This window comes from Channa argus, chromosome 12 (assembly GCF_033026475.1).
Source record: "Channa argus isolate prfri chromosome 12, Channa argus male v1.0, whole genome shotgun sequence".
Lineage (NCBI taxonomy): Eukaryota > Metazoa > Chordata > Actinopteri > Anabantiformes > Channidae > Channa > Channa argus.
The window spans coordinates 1784558-1798390 of record NC_090208.1 but is presented as its reverse complement, the minus strand read 5'-3'; the positions used below and the strand labels follow the sequence as shown (position 1 = coordinate 1798390).

Sequence of the window (13833 nt, the reverse complement as noted above, 5' to 3'; positions counted from 1 at the left end):
GGTTGGCCCGAGGATCGTCACTTCTGACGTAATGTTCGTCAGTCACTATGATTGGTTTATAGGTACCCTGAAGGGCCAATCCGTGTCGCAGAAACATCGATGTGGGTTGTTTGAATCCGGAAGGTTTGACCATTTTAAAATGCTGCCGGTATTTTTCGTATGCAGACAAAATAAAGAATAATAATACACATTTTTAGCAACGACTGAACAGTGAAGAACGGCGGTTTTAATGCTCCTTTTCTTGGACATCATAGTTTTTTGACCAAAAGCTTGGTTCCGTTTTATTCTTTGGACTCTCGCGGAGACATTGGTGTGCAGCACGTGAGGATTCAATAACGTTGTGTCCCTGCAAACGTCATAAAGTTAAGGGACGGCAACACGCAACTTATGAACTCTTGTTCCAATCGTGAGGTTTTCTGCTTTCTTACAAGGTCTAGTTTGTCAAGGCGTGTTTGGGTCAAACCGGGGCAACTGTGAAATATCTTTGTGGACATTGTTGGTTAAATAAATGTCACAAACAGCTCAGAGATGCAGGTTCCTTTATTAAAATCATCAACAATGTTCAGAGAAGAAATGACTGAACATGAAACTTGACGTAGACCTAAAAGCTTTTAGTGGATCAACGACTGTTGAAGGCCCTGGGAGAGGTGCAGCTTGACCAGCTTCTATTAGCTGGTCAAGCTGTGTTCTTAGGTGTCCTTGTCTTTGACCAGTGTGTCCCTCTCAGAGGGAACCAGTGGGAGCAATGTCTGCTGAAGTAAACGTTCAGAGGAAAAAGCTTCTCATCTCACATAATGTCATGAGTCCACCTGTTTTCTCTGCTGTGGTTAAAGCTGTTAGTAAACTTACTGACCAAATATAATAGACTTTAATGTCACTGCGCAATCATCATAGTTGTCATGGTGACCTGATTAATACGAAGATGTGTTTTTAAATATTGAGGTGAGAAGCATGTAATGCTCAGGTGGAAGAAACATGCCCCACCAGGATACCTTGAAGGTTCGTCTCGATAGGTAAGACTGAAGCCAGTCTAGAGCTGTTCCAGAGATGCCTAAGTCAGAGAGTGTGGACAAGAGGATCTGATAGTTCACAGTGTCAAAGGCTGAAGATGGATCAAGTACAATTAAGAAAGAAGACTGACCTGTGGCTTTTGCAGCTCGAAGAGATTCCACAACAGTCAGGAGTGTTGTTTCTGTGGAGTGACCCCTCTTGAAGCCAGACTGGTTGACATCGAGGAAGTTGTTCTTGGAAAGAAAGTGTGAGAGTTGGTTGAAGACTGCTCGTTCCATTGTCTTGGCCAGAAAAGGAAGGAGGGAGACAGGTCTGTAGTTCTCCACTGCAGAGGGATCAAGAGAAAGCTTCTTGAGCAGTGGGGTAATCAAGGCCTGTTTGAAAGAGTTTGGAAAAGTCCCTGTTTTGAGAGATGTGTTGATGACTTGTGTAATAGCTGGCATTAGTGCAGGTGCAACTGCTTGAAGAAGAGTGGAAGGGATTGGATCCAGAGAGCAGGTGGTCGGATGATTAGAGAGGAGGAGGGTGGATACGTCATCCTCAGTCAGAATTGCAAATGATGAGAGCAATGCAGTGTTGGAAGAAGTTAGACAGATGTCATCATCTGGAGGAGAGAACTGTGAGCTGATGGCTGCCACCTTGTTGGTAAAGAAGTCGGCAAAGTTGTCAGCAGTGAGAGAGGTAGATGGAGGAGGTGAAGGTGGGTAGATGAATGATTTGAAAGTGGAGAACAGCTTTCTGGTGTCCGTGGTGTTGCTGAGCTTCTCCTGGTAGTAATTAATCTTTGCCCTGGTGACACTGTGTGAAAAAGATCCAAGCAGATTCTGATACTCAGCAAGGGCAGATGGAGTCTTGGATTTGCGCCATTGGGTATTGTCCTTATGTTTGTATGTAGCGCTGCTCTGTCTGGTTAGTGTGTGGGATTTTACATGTTGTGCAATAATCTCTCTGCTGTGTGACCACAGTGATTTAATACAAGCATTTTACATTCTGCATTTGTTTGGTCAGTGTGAGAGTCAGAAAAGCTGCTGCTGCTGCTGCTGCTGCTGTCTGTTTACATGATGTTGGGCTTTGTTGTCCTCTCAGTCCAACAGGTGGTGGAGGTGGAATCAGGGGTGGAGTCTGTCCAGCTGCCCTGTCAAACCACAGCTAACCTGCCTGAAGACGTCAGAGTGGAGTGGAAGAACAATGGCAGGGAGGTCCATGTGTATCAGAACGGCTCTGATCAGCCTGAAGAACAGGACGAGTTTTACAGAGGTCGAACAGAGATGAAGAGAAACCTGCTGGTAACTGGAGACCTCAGTCTGACCCTGAAATACCCCACAGACAGTCAGAAACATCTACACCTGTGCTGTCAAAAGACAGAACATCATCCAGATGAAGAAACATCTGAAGCTCTGTGTCAGAGGTTAGTATGTAGTTACACTAATTGCTGACAGTTTGTTTCCTCCACCATCTGTAAGACACTTACATGGTGTGACTGAATTATTCTAAATTCATTGACAATAATCCTGTTATTGGGTTTATACTCATCCATCTACCAAAGTGCTAAACTAGAGCAGGATACCAGCTAAAATGAAATCATAGAAACTCCAGTGCACTCAAAGTCCATTATGGAACTACTGCTGTTGCTATTGTTCTAGCCAGTCATGAGATGCACATCAGGAAACAGTGATTTGTAAGACAGACCGTGTCTTCTTTACTTTTTTTGGTATCCTATCGGGTTATTCCATGAGTTCAGAGTCGCCACAGCACACATGCTTTTCCTGACTCAACCCTCCCCCAATTTCTACTGGGCTTGGGACCGACACCGCATGGCTGGGGATGGGGATGGGCTATGGGGGGGTTCAGTGTTTTGCCCAGGAAGAGCGGGGCGTGAACCTCCGACACTATGGTCAGTACATGGCCACTCTACCAACTGAGCTACTGCCGCCCCACTGTGGCTTCTTTACTAACCATCTTTATTTAGTGCCTACATTTAATGCTTGTGTTTTAATGCCTAACCTCATCCAAACTGAGTGTTTATAGAAGAACCTCAGTGTGAAAATTGCTGCCATTGTAAGCAACATTATCTGCCACAACATTAACAAACACTGTATCCTGTTGAGAGCTAGTGATTGTGTCCCGGCTAAATGTCGAAGTGTCTCTGGGCGCGTCAGGAAGGGCATCCGACATCGGACAATGATCCGCTGTGGCGACCCTGAGCTCACGGGATAAGCAGAAAGAAAAGAAAAATATTATAATAATAAAAGTAAAAGTGTAACAGTGTCACCTAGTGGCTGATTCAGGTTACTGCCTAACATTAACACAAGACCATAAATCTGCAGGCAACAAGTTTAGTGTAGGAGCTTCTTCAGGGTGGATCATATTTTGGACTAAATCCTTCAAAAATGACAGAAAACTGGATTCACAAAAACGGAAGCTGCTCACTTCAACATTTACACCTGTAAAAACCACCTTAATATTCTTCTTATGTAGAGAAGACCTCAAAAGGCCCAACATGAAGTCAACTGATCTCCAACACATTTCACTGGATTTCCTACAAAATGGGCTCCTGGAAACTAAATGCTGAGCCAATTGACTTTATCCATCTGGCTGGAACCTCCCTGCTCCATCTCCATGTCTTTCTGGTTCAGAACTGAAAAACTGCTGACTTATGACTTGTTTTCTTGTTCAGTCTTGAAACAAAAGCAGCGTCTTTCCTGGAATTGTTTTAGTCTCTAAAGCAGCAACCAAACGCTGATCAATCAAACATTTTTTCACTATAAAATGTGTCAGCTGCTGCTGCTGTCTATCCAGATGATGATGATGTGCTTTGCTGTCCTCTCAGTCCCACAGGTGGAGGTGGAGGAGGGAGTGGACTCTGTCCAGCTGCCCTTTATTACCACACCTGACCTGTCTCAGGAAGCTAAAGTGGACTGGAAACGAAATGCACCAAGACCAGAAATGAAAGTCCATGTGTATCAGAACGGCTCAGACCAGCCTGAGCAGCAGCACCAGGTTTACAGAGGCCGAACAGAGATGAAGACAGACCCCCTGAAAACCGGAGACCTCAGTCTGACCCTGAAACACCCCACAGTCAGAAACAGAGGAAAATATGTCTGCAGAGTTCAAAATGAGGGGATAAGATTCATGAGAGAAAAGGCTGTGCTGCTCATAGTCAAAGTCAAAGTCTGAAGACAGAGGACAGGGTCTTTTTGTCTGTCTCTAGCTGCATTTTTATAGACTTTAAAACCTCTAGTGGGTTTTACTTTTTATTTCAAATTGTTATTTAGTTTCAGTTTTGTTGGAGACGGTTTCAGTTTATATTTTATTTTAGTTTTGGTCAATTCTGCTTAGTTTTAAAACATTTTCTTTCCATTTTGTTTACTTTTAGTGTAAATTTAGTTTTAAGTTAGGTTCATTTTATACGTTTATTTAAATGTATTTATGTAATAGTGGTACATTTGCTGAAATACTTATTAATGTTCGCTGTCCCTGTCAAATAAAATAACTGAAACAAAATGGAAGTGTACAGGAACCGATGGACGATGATTACAGGAAGTTGATTTGTCTTCTTCTTCACACTGACTCCTTCTTACACAGTTTAAACACTCACTATTGATTAGTGATGTCACATGTCAATCAAACATGTTGTAGTTTTAGATCCTCTGAACTCTGACAGAGACATCACTCTGGAGGAAACTCAACACTTTGAATTTTCTCCTCACTCAACATGTGACAGTTCTTATCATTACACACACACACACACACACACACACACACACACACACACACACACACACACACAGTGTCAAGGGCTGAAGATAGATCAAGTAGAATTAAGACAAGACGACTGATCTGTGGCTTTTGCAGCTTGAAGAGTTTCTACGACCATCCGGAGGGTGTTTTCTGTGGAGTGACCCCTCTTTAAGTCGGACTGATTGACATTGAGGTTGACTGATTGAGATTGTTCTGGGAGGGAAAGTCTGAGAGTTGCTTGTTCCATGGTCTTTACCAGAAACGGAAGAAGAGAGTCTGGTCTGTAATTCTCTATGAGGGAGGGATCAAGAGAAGGCTTCTTAAGCAGTGTGGTAATCTGGGCCTGTTTGAATGAGGTCAGAAAGGTGCCTGTTGTGAGAAATGTGTTGGGAGTTTTGTGGAGCTTTCTGGTGTCCGTGGTTGCTGAGCTATTCCTGGTAGTATTCAGTCTTTGCCCTTGTGACACTGTGATAATCCAGACATGATGAAAGTGTATTGCAGAGGCTGTTCATGGCTGCATCTGCATCGAGGATGGAGACGTCCTGTGTTGAGGGCAGAGTTGCAGAGACCAGTGAAGAGTATTCGGCGGAATGTTCCAAGTGTGGTGGGAGAATGTGAAGGTCTAGGGATTAAAATTGTGAACTGATTAAAGAAGTGATCTGATAAATGCAGAGCAGTGACCAAGATGCTGTCTTTGTTGCAGTTCCTGGTGAGAATTAGGTCCAGGTTGTTGCCAGGTTTGTGGGTCGGTGGAGTGGAGACCAGTCTCAGGTCAAACGTGTTTTGAAGACCAAACACGTCTGCTGCCTGAGGTTTGTCCAGGTAGATGTAATTGTCTCAACTGGCCCTGCCGTTGATAACCAGTGACGAGAAGTCCACTTCCAACCCCCCGACCTGATGGAGCAGGAGTGTGAGACAAAGCTCTGTCCACACTGTTTCTCCTGGAAGAAGAATCTCACTGGTATAAACTGCATCACTCCTGCTTGTGTTTGAGTTTTTCTGTCTGAAACTTTTAAAAACATAATTAATTTTTCTTCATTCAGCACTCAGTCTGTTTCATTAAGCGTAAATTCAGTCCTAACTGAAAATAACGTCCTAAAAGTGTGAGATCATCCTTAATAGATTGTTATGAACTGTCTTCTTCCCTCAGGGCTGCAGACCTGTGACAGGGTAATCAGCAGTATGGGATACACCCGTGCCTGTGATCTTTTATTTCTACACAGTGGATCAAGAAAAAGTCATTTTTAGTTTATGTAATTTAGTTGGTCGGGGAACAGACACAGTCTCTGTAGGTATTTGAGAGTTGTGAGGAGGGAGACAGTTGTAAGGACGCTGCCACCGATAACATGTCTTACCTTACACCGTGCACGGTGCAGACAGGTTCAAGGCCAGGTCAATCAAATAATGTAAACTGGAGGCTTTGTTCTTGATTACATTTTTTATTTTCAACACAGAGCACGAGGAAAGAGCACCAGTCAGGGCTCCACATTATTTCTATTATTTAATTTAATTTTGTTATTTTATTACATTCTTTTGAGCACTTGCAGCATCACCTCCTCCAGCAGGTGGCGCCCTAGGCAACTGCATATATGGCCTATGCCAAGAACCAGCTCCTGCATCTCAACTCCAGATTGTCAGAGTTTTAATTTCTCTAATAAAACCAGCCATATTTGTGGATAAGGGAGCTGCACCATCTAAACAGCCAGCGCGTGACTGTACATGTCATCAGTGTCAACTGTTAACAGGAGTTGTTGTTAACACTCTATTGTGTTATTTTTCCTCCTGTAGTTACTTACTTAAAGGATTTAAATTAGTGTTAATGGTGCTCAGTAATATTTATGGTGCCAACACAAGTGACCAGATGATCAGTCTGAGCTGACATCTCAAACTGAAATGAGTAGAGTGAGGTGAGTTTTTCTACAATTTCATGAAAACGTTATTTACACGTGTATTGTAATATGTCCAAGGTTTAGGCCATAAGAAATGTGTTTGATTTAGAAAAATCTCTTTAGAAAGTCTTTAAATAGAAAGTGAAATTCTTTTAAAGTACCACTCAAAGCTTCATAGGAAAGTGGCAGAAAAAGAAGAGAGAGAAAACCTCAGAATTTGTCAGAAGTCAGGGGAATAACGTTTCTAAGGTCTGATGCTGTTGAGCTTTGTGAAAATCCATCTGGCACAGAACAGTTGTATGTCCAGTCTCTCTCATTGCAGCTGCTCAAGCTTCTAACACGTCTGTTTGTGGCGTTTGTTGAAGTGATCCCGTCCCACGTGATCTCTGCCATGTGTAATATCAGCAAAGACTGATCGTCATCAGAGCCAAATGGCCTGTGACAGTCTGTCACCTGCTGTGAGTCAGACGTGCTTTTCAGCTCTGTCTGCTATTGACCGCAGGGTTGTTAGATCAGCAGTTGCATTGAAAGTCTTGAGTTGAGGTAAATCAAACAAGCATTCGCTTTGAGATGCTGCTTTCGCTGCTCTGTCTGCAGCTCTGACCCCGTTTCCACAGGAAACAGGGTAAAAAAAAAAAACCAGGGACAATGTTTCCACAGGAAACGGGGTGAGAGCGGTTAATGCGTGCATCACATTATTTATAACAACCTGTTTTGGCAGCAGCCCAAGCACTGACCCAGGTTAGGCAACATGCATCTCACATAATGTATGTGTTAGTTATTTTAGCGTTTGTTCATCTGCATTTGCAGAAAGGTGGTGGGAATGTCATCTGATATCACTACCTCTTTTTTCTCTCTCACCATCCACAGATAACATCAGATCGGTCTTCTCCACTGGTGTAATTGAGAGTTCGGGGTTTTGTGGACACAGTGTGTAACACATCACGAGCCTTGTGGTTCTCAGTCACCTTCTCTTGGGGGAAGCGTAGCAGAGTCAAGATCATTTTATCATCGAAATGTGATGTTAACTAGCACTGTGTGTGTGTGTGTGTGTGTGTGTGTGTGTCGAAAATCTGTGCCCCTGCATGTGACACCATCAGTGCAGCTGCTGTGGCCCTGAGACACAATGATAAACACTCAGCAACAGGCTTTTGTCATCAAATCATGCTTTTCATCAGCTGAGCATATGACCGGTTTGGCCTGGACAAAAGTAGTTTCTGCTTCTCCTTTAATACTTTTGCACTGTTACAAAAATCCAAAACTGCAAGCAGCATGCTGAGTGAATAATTTTAACTTTTAGAATCTTTTGGATCCAGTTCTAATATAGTGATAATGTTTTTCTGAATCATAATAAAATGTTCTAAATGTGTATGAAGATTATATAAGATGGATCTGAAGTGATATTATCTCACCAGGGATGGAAGACACTGCATTTAAGTACTTTCACGTATCTGTACTTGTGTTGACTTTTATTTATAAGAACTTTGTTTTTTACTTCACACATTTCATATTTTGCCACTTTCTGACTTTGCCTCCCTCTTTCTGTGCCATGTGCTCAGACAAAACACAGTAGGTAAATACAATTACTGATGAGATATGATGTCATGATATGATGATATTAGTACTTTTACTATACTTCACCGCTGCAGCTCGTATCATGTACTAAGAGCCTGAGGAACTGTAACAAATGTAGCTCTATGTACAAAAAACTGCTTAACGGTTAACAGATCTTTTCATTTTATTTTAGTCTGATTATTGTTCTAGAATATTTATAACTTCAGTAAGACGAAGGCTGAAGACACTGGTTATTTTACAGGAAATTCTCAGACTGCATAATGAAAACTAGTGCTCTGTGGATTTTGGCAATTGTCCATATTTTGATAGTTTTCGGTTTGAGAAGAAGATCAGTTGATTTACACCTATCAGCCTGGTGGTGGTTACCTCACATTAATCTAAAGGTTCTGGTAAAATAAAGCTGTATAAAGCTGTGAGCTATAATGGCATGATGATTAGAACACGTTAGGACAAATGTAACACAGAACTGAGTTGCTCATATTTGATAAACACAATTCATAAAGTAAAACGGACAGAAAGCCACAACTTAACTTCGTGACTGAGTTGGATAAAATTCCTGAAGATGTCAGTTAGATTTCATTGACTTCTGAGAGGTATAAAAATGACAGTTAATGACTTTAACTAAATATCATTTTATTACGTGCACAAAAACTTAATGGGGGGTTAATGTATTACAAAAGATTCATACAAATACAGGAGATACAATCATGAGAGAAGAACAATGTTCTGTTAGTAGTTATTCATCTAACCGTTGGCACCTGTTTCATGACGGACAAGTGTGTACGTGCAGTGTGTGTATTCAGATTGGGGTAAAGAGTTCCTGGGACTTGGACCTGGAAGAGATACAGATGTGAGAGACAGTTAATACCACAATGGATTCCTAGACCCCCAACTATCAGCCAGACCCCCCACCTTCATCATCGCAACTCAGTGTGAAACCTTTACCTCAAGGTGATTCTAAGCTGTTCCCTTAAAGCAAGACTTCAGCAAATGTCATGACGGTGATGGACTCAAACTAACTCTAACACAGCCTACCTCTCTTATTGGCCAACTTTGTGAAGGTGACTTCAGCATACGTGACATCATCTGGAGGAGATGAATGGGCCCTTCCTAAGGAGAGAAGAGGATTGGAATACAAAATTAAATCAGGCTCAAACAGACCAGGTCCACCTTAATTTCTGCAATCACATGGAAAATGTTAAAAGACTTGTTGGGTCCATTGATCAGTAAAGAAGTAGAGTAGTATTGGTACTGAAACCCCCCTCACTGGGGCTGTTTTATGATTCATGGGGAACCTACACCAAAGGCAAACTCACCACCAAAGTACTATTGGCAGAGGTGATTCTCTGCCACTGTGGTGAGTCTAGTTGGTGAAACAGAGACTGAAACTAAGCAGATCAAGTTGGATTTGGAGCTTGATATGCAGCACAGTCCAAGGAGATGGTCCATATAACCACGGAACTGACTGAGGCTGAAGGGCCAAGTGGCTCATTCACAGTCTGTAGTGTAGATTTGGTGCATGAGTGGAAATTAAGCTTCAGTTTGCAAAGATTAGAGTTAAACCATAAACACACTGTCTCTATGTCTGTATTCATGCAATAACCAAAAGCCTTAACGGTTGATTTGAGACAAAGGAGAACAAGTCAGACTGCTCAAATAAACTTAACTGAGGCTTTAAAATCATACCAGCATTTGTACCAGTCTGTTTCTTCCAGAGCAGCAGAATTATGACCGTAACCAGAAAAATCACAGAACCCACAACTGCTACGATTGGGCCGAGAAAGATGGAGGAGAGAGGAGAAAGGGTCGGGGAGGATGAGAGAGAAGAGGAGGGGGGAGGAGTGTAGAGAGCGGTGGTGGGTGGTTCAGGGGTTGTAGGAGGATCTGCAGGCAGAGGAGAGAATCTGGTTCAGTCATCAGTTTATTATCAGGTCAACTGGTTAGTTCATATCTTTAAACAGGAAGTGATGTCAGTGTCCTGACCTCTGACCCTCAGCCAGCTCTGAGGGGATTCAAACTCATCAGTAGAACACGAGTAGAGACCTTCATCAGACTGTTGGACTTTACTGATGACAAACTGCAGGTTATGTTCACGTTTAACGAGGACATTGTTCTTATAGAAATAAAATCTGGTTTTGGAATCGTGTCTGCTTCGACAGCGCAGAGTGACATCATCTCCTGTCATCACAGGAAGTGCAGGGATCTCCAGGATCAGAGGACCATCTGATAAATAGAGACACAGAGAACCAGAGTTCTACTTTGACAGCATAGTGTAATAGTGTCCAGAACATGTGGTTATCTGTGTTACTTGGGTTTTTATTTTCTTATTTTCCTCTCACAGGAGAATTAAAGGAACTGAAACCTATTTCTGTTACTTCAGGTACCTGATGTACTGATGTTAACATTGTCACTTCTCTCTCCAGTTCTGTCTTCACACCAGTAGACCCCAGTATCTGAGGGGTAGAGGTCAAGAAAACAGCAGGAACCATTGCACTCCTCATTTTTGGGCTCGGCTGCTCCACACTGCTCAGTCTGTCCTCCTTTGTTCCTCTTTACAGACCATCCATCGGAAACCCCCTGTCCGTCACATCTCAGAGAGACAGACTCCTCTATAAAGAACTGCTGAAGGTTTGGACTGACACTCAGAGACACTGGAGGACAGAAGGACAGACATGTTTTTACTATTATTGTATATAAACTGATTGTTTTTCTGTAGCAACATTTGAACTATTATCTACTTACCTGCAGAAACAGTCCATCCAGCCAGCAGCAGGACAGACACACCTGCAGTAGGAGGACATAGAACAATAAAAGTGAGTGGTGGCTTCCTCCTTTCATCTCCATGTTCACCAATGTTCAATATTCTCCTGATGGTGGACTCACTGCACTGCAAAAGAGGCTTTTAGTTTCCCAGACTTTACCCTGGGTTCCTTGTGTCCTGCTGGACTCTTCATTGCTCTACCTCACTCTTCTGCCTTAGAGTCAAACGGTGTCCAAACTCTTCTGCGACCCTTTCTAGCCTGGAGAGCTTCAACAACTCTTCCTTCACAGTCTTCAAAAATCTCCACTGTTGAAGCCGTGACACACATCTATCGAGATCACGCTTTGATAGTGAAGATCCAGATTTCTCTTCTTTAAATCAGAATCACATCTGATTGTCATTACCTTGATTCACATACCTGACTCTAATTTACACTTCAAATCATGTTTGCCACAAAAAAATACCATTCGATTATTTTTCACAGTACATAAAAGAACAAGTGTGAACATGTAGTTTTAGGATGTGCGACAGTATGATTGAGGTTTTAGGTCATATTTATGCAGCAGAATCTCAAAAATTCGAGTTTTTAAATTTGAAATTATCTTCTTTTGGCTAATTTATAATTACATCAGCTAGTAGCCATTCAGTGGTTATTTTTTTAATGTATGCTTCTCCATTTATTACATAGCTCCAATGGGAGTAAAGAACTATTTCATATTTTTTTAAGAACCATTTCATTTAGGTAAAGAATAATCTACAGAGCAAAAAGGTTCTTTAATTGCACGTTTTTTAAAGAACCACATACATGTCGTTTTTACAGAACTACAGGCTGCTATAGAGTAAAAGCCTCTTAGAATTTAAGTGGACTGATTCTGTCAGTGATGGTTTTATAAAATGTTTCGTGAGATTCACACAATGAAACGTTCACCCCCCACCAGACGATGGAAATCTGAAAAATTAGAACAGGGCGTGTGTTTTGTTTGTAGGCAGCGGCTGAGGTTTCCTCTTTGAAACGACATTTCACATCAGTTCTCTGTAGTTGTGGTTAGTGCTGTTGCCTCACAGTTAGAAGGTCCCTGGTTCAACTCCACCGGCCGGCTGTGGCCTTACTGTGCGGGGTTTGCATGTTCACCCCGAGCTTGTGTTTCCTCCCACAGTCCAAAGACATGCACGTTAGGTTAATTGGTGACTCTAAATGTCCGTAGGTGTGAATGGTTGTCTGTCTCCATGTGTGTCTTGGTTGGCCTTGAGATAGACCCGAGACCTGTCCAGGGTGGACCCTGCCTCTGAACCAATGAAAGCTGCAATAGACCCCACGAACCTGAACAGGATAAGCGGTTACAGACACTGGACGGGTGGATCTCAGTACAGGTCTGGTGGAAAACTTTCACATGTAGTAAAGGTTTTATTTCTCTATTGTGTCAGTCCAGTATTACTGTGGCAGACTTTAACATGGGTTCTCTTATGAGCTGCTAACAAACCACAGGGCTGGACTCATCACAGTCTGTCCACTGGCACCTTTAGCAGCCAGTGAATGTTGTTTAGAGGACAGGACCAGAGGAGACACAAAGACTGACCAACCATATGTAATAGACCCTCAAAGCTCTTCTCATTGAGGATTGCTCTTATTTGTTTGCTCTTATTTTTTTTAACTTTTTTATTTTATTTGTATTTTATTTTATTTCTATTTTTTGTAAATTCTCATTTTACTTACTGTGTGACATTCAGAGTGGAGGGCAAAGTAAGAATTTCATTGTACAGGGAAACATGCATTCTATCTGTGCATATGACAATAAACACTTTGAATCTTGAATCTTGAATCTTCTCATGTGTCACACCATTTGTGTTTTGGACACGTTTGTTTGGTGTCCTCCTAGCTGATTATTTTAAGACACACAACATGACCACAGCATCACCGCTCTAGGTGCCATTTTGTCGTAGTTCTGTCATAACATCTACTTCTGATATTTCTACTCGTTTCCTGTCTGTCTTTGCGGCCAACAACCAAAAGTTTAAAAAAGCGACAAAGAAATCAAAACTCTTCCCGTCACTTTAATGATACACTAAGCTTTGCAAAGTTAACAAGAACATTTGTTTGATGCCTTTTTAGAGCAGTTTTGAAGCTCTACTACTAAAAGCTTCCATTTCGGCCCCAAGTGTAAATGTGTGCGAGCGCAAACACTGTGTGTTTTCCCCGTCAGGAATGAATGTAGAATGTGTGTGTTTGACTCACCGAGGAGCAGAGAGACAGGCGGCGTCTTCATGTTGTCTGGATGAGGACTGAACGTCTGAAGAGCAGAGAGACCACTTCAGACTCAACACTTCCTTGTTTACCTGTACAGTTATTGCACCATCACTCGAGTGTGGCCCCAATCTGTGGTGCTCACTGACGAAAGTTAATGTCGGCCGTTCTGTCTACAAACAAAGAGAAAGCACACTATGAAACATGTGCAGGCCATTCTGAGACTTCTGGCCAGCTGCTGTTGATGGAGTTACACTCACTGTTTCCTTTGGAACAACAGTTTGCATTGACTGTCAGTGTTGTTTGATGCTGTTTCTTAATGCAGTTATTACAGGATGATCCAGATAATGTTTTGTAAAATAGCTCCAGCCATGTCTGGCTCTCATTAGGTGACAAAAATACCATCTGTATTTAAAAAAAAGAAGCCCCTGTGCTGATTAGTATTATTATTTAAAGTCTGACCAAATATATTTAAATTCACTTAATATCTAGGTTATTAGGTCACAACTAATAACCAGGTTTACGTCCACCTCCAGATGACTTTGGCCTTTCTGTGAGAGGTTTGTATGTTCTGCCCCAAATCTTTGATTCACTTTTTGTGAAGCCGATCAAGT

General features: G+C 42.1%; 2 protein-coding genes across 3 annotated transcripts; one reads left to right on the top strand and one right to left on the bottom strand.

Annotated features, from left to right (window-relative positions):
* Positions 1–94: 94 nt before the first annotated feature.
* Positions 95–4533, top strand: LOC137136962 (myelin-oligodendrocyte glycoprotein-like). 2 transcript variants are annotated; one of them, XM_067522779.1, is made up of 3 exons: positions 95–406; positions 2098–2419; positions 3842–4529. In XM_067522779.1, exons 1-3 carry the CDS (start codon positions 388–390, stop codon positions 3903–3905), a joined length of 405 nt encoding a protein of 134 aa, XP_067378880.1. In that variant the 5' UTR covers positions 95–387; the 3' UTR covers positions 3906–4529. The 2 variants fall into 2 exon arrangements, with proteins under 2 accessions (XP_067378880.1, XP_067378879.1); XM_067522778.1 differs by having other exon boundaries at positions 95–2419; positions 3842–4533.
* A 4236-nt stretch (positions 4534–8769) lies between these two features.
* LOC137137639 (low affinity immunoglobulin gamma Fc region receptor III-like) lies at positions 8770–13354 on the bottom strand. The gene is made up of 7 exons (XM_067524161.1): positions 13211–13354; positions 10959–11000; positions 10601–10867; positions 10200–10439; positions 9903–10100; positions 9252–9326; positions 8770–9049 (listed from the first exon to the last, which is right to left on the bottom strand). The coding sequence occupies exons 1-7, from the start codon at positions 13239–13241 to the stop codon at positions 8961–8963; spliced, it is 942 nt and encodes a 313-aa protein (XP_067380262.1). The 5' UTR covers positions 13242–13354; the 3' UTR covers positions 8770–8960.
* Between the last annotated feature and the right edge of the window lie 479 nt (positions 13355–13833).

Bases quoted from the DNA above. Each gene is read 5' to 3' on its own strand.
- LOC137137639 (XM_067524161.1), bottom strand. From the start codon at position 13,241: ATGAAGACGCCGCCTGTCTCTCTGCTCCTCG. The intron at 9,327-9,902 runs GTATGATTTTAA...TTCTCTCCTTAG, and splicing joins ACAGACTGGTACAAATGCTG to GAAGGGCCCATTCATCTCCT. The intron at 9,050-9,251 runs GTAGGCTGTGTT...TATCTCTTCCAG, and splicing joins AAAGTTGGCCAATAAGAGAG to GTCCAAGTCCCAGGAACTCT.
- LOC137136962 (XM_067522778.1), top strand. From the start codon at position 2,070: ATGATGTTGGGCTTTGTTGTCCTCTCAGTCCAACAGGTGGTGGAGGTG. The intron at 2,420-3,841 runs GTTAGTATGTAG...CTGTCCTCTCAG, and splicing joins TCTGAAGCTCTGTGTCAGAG to TCCCACAGGTGGAGGTGGAG.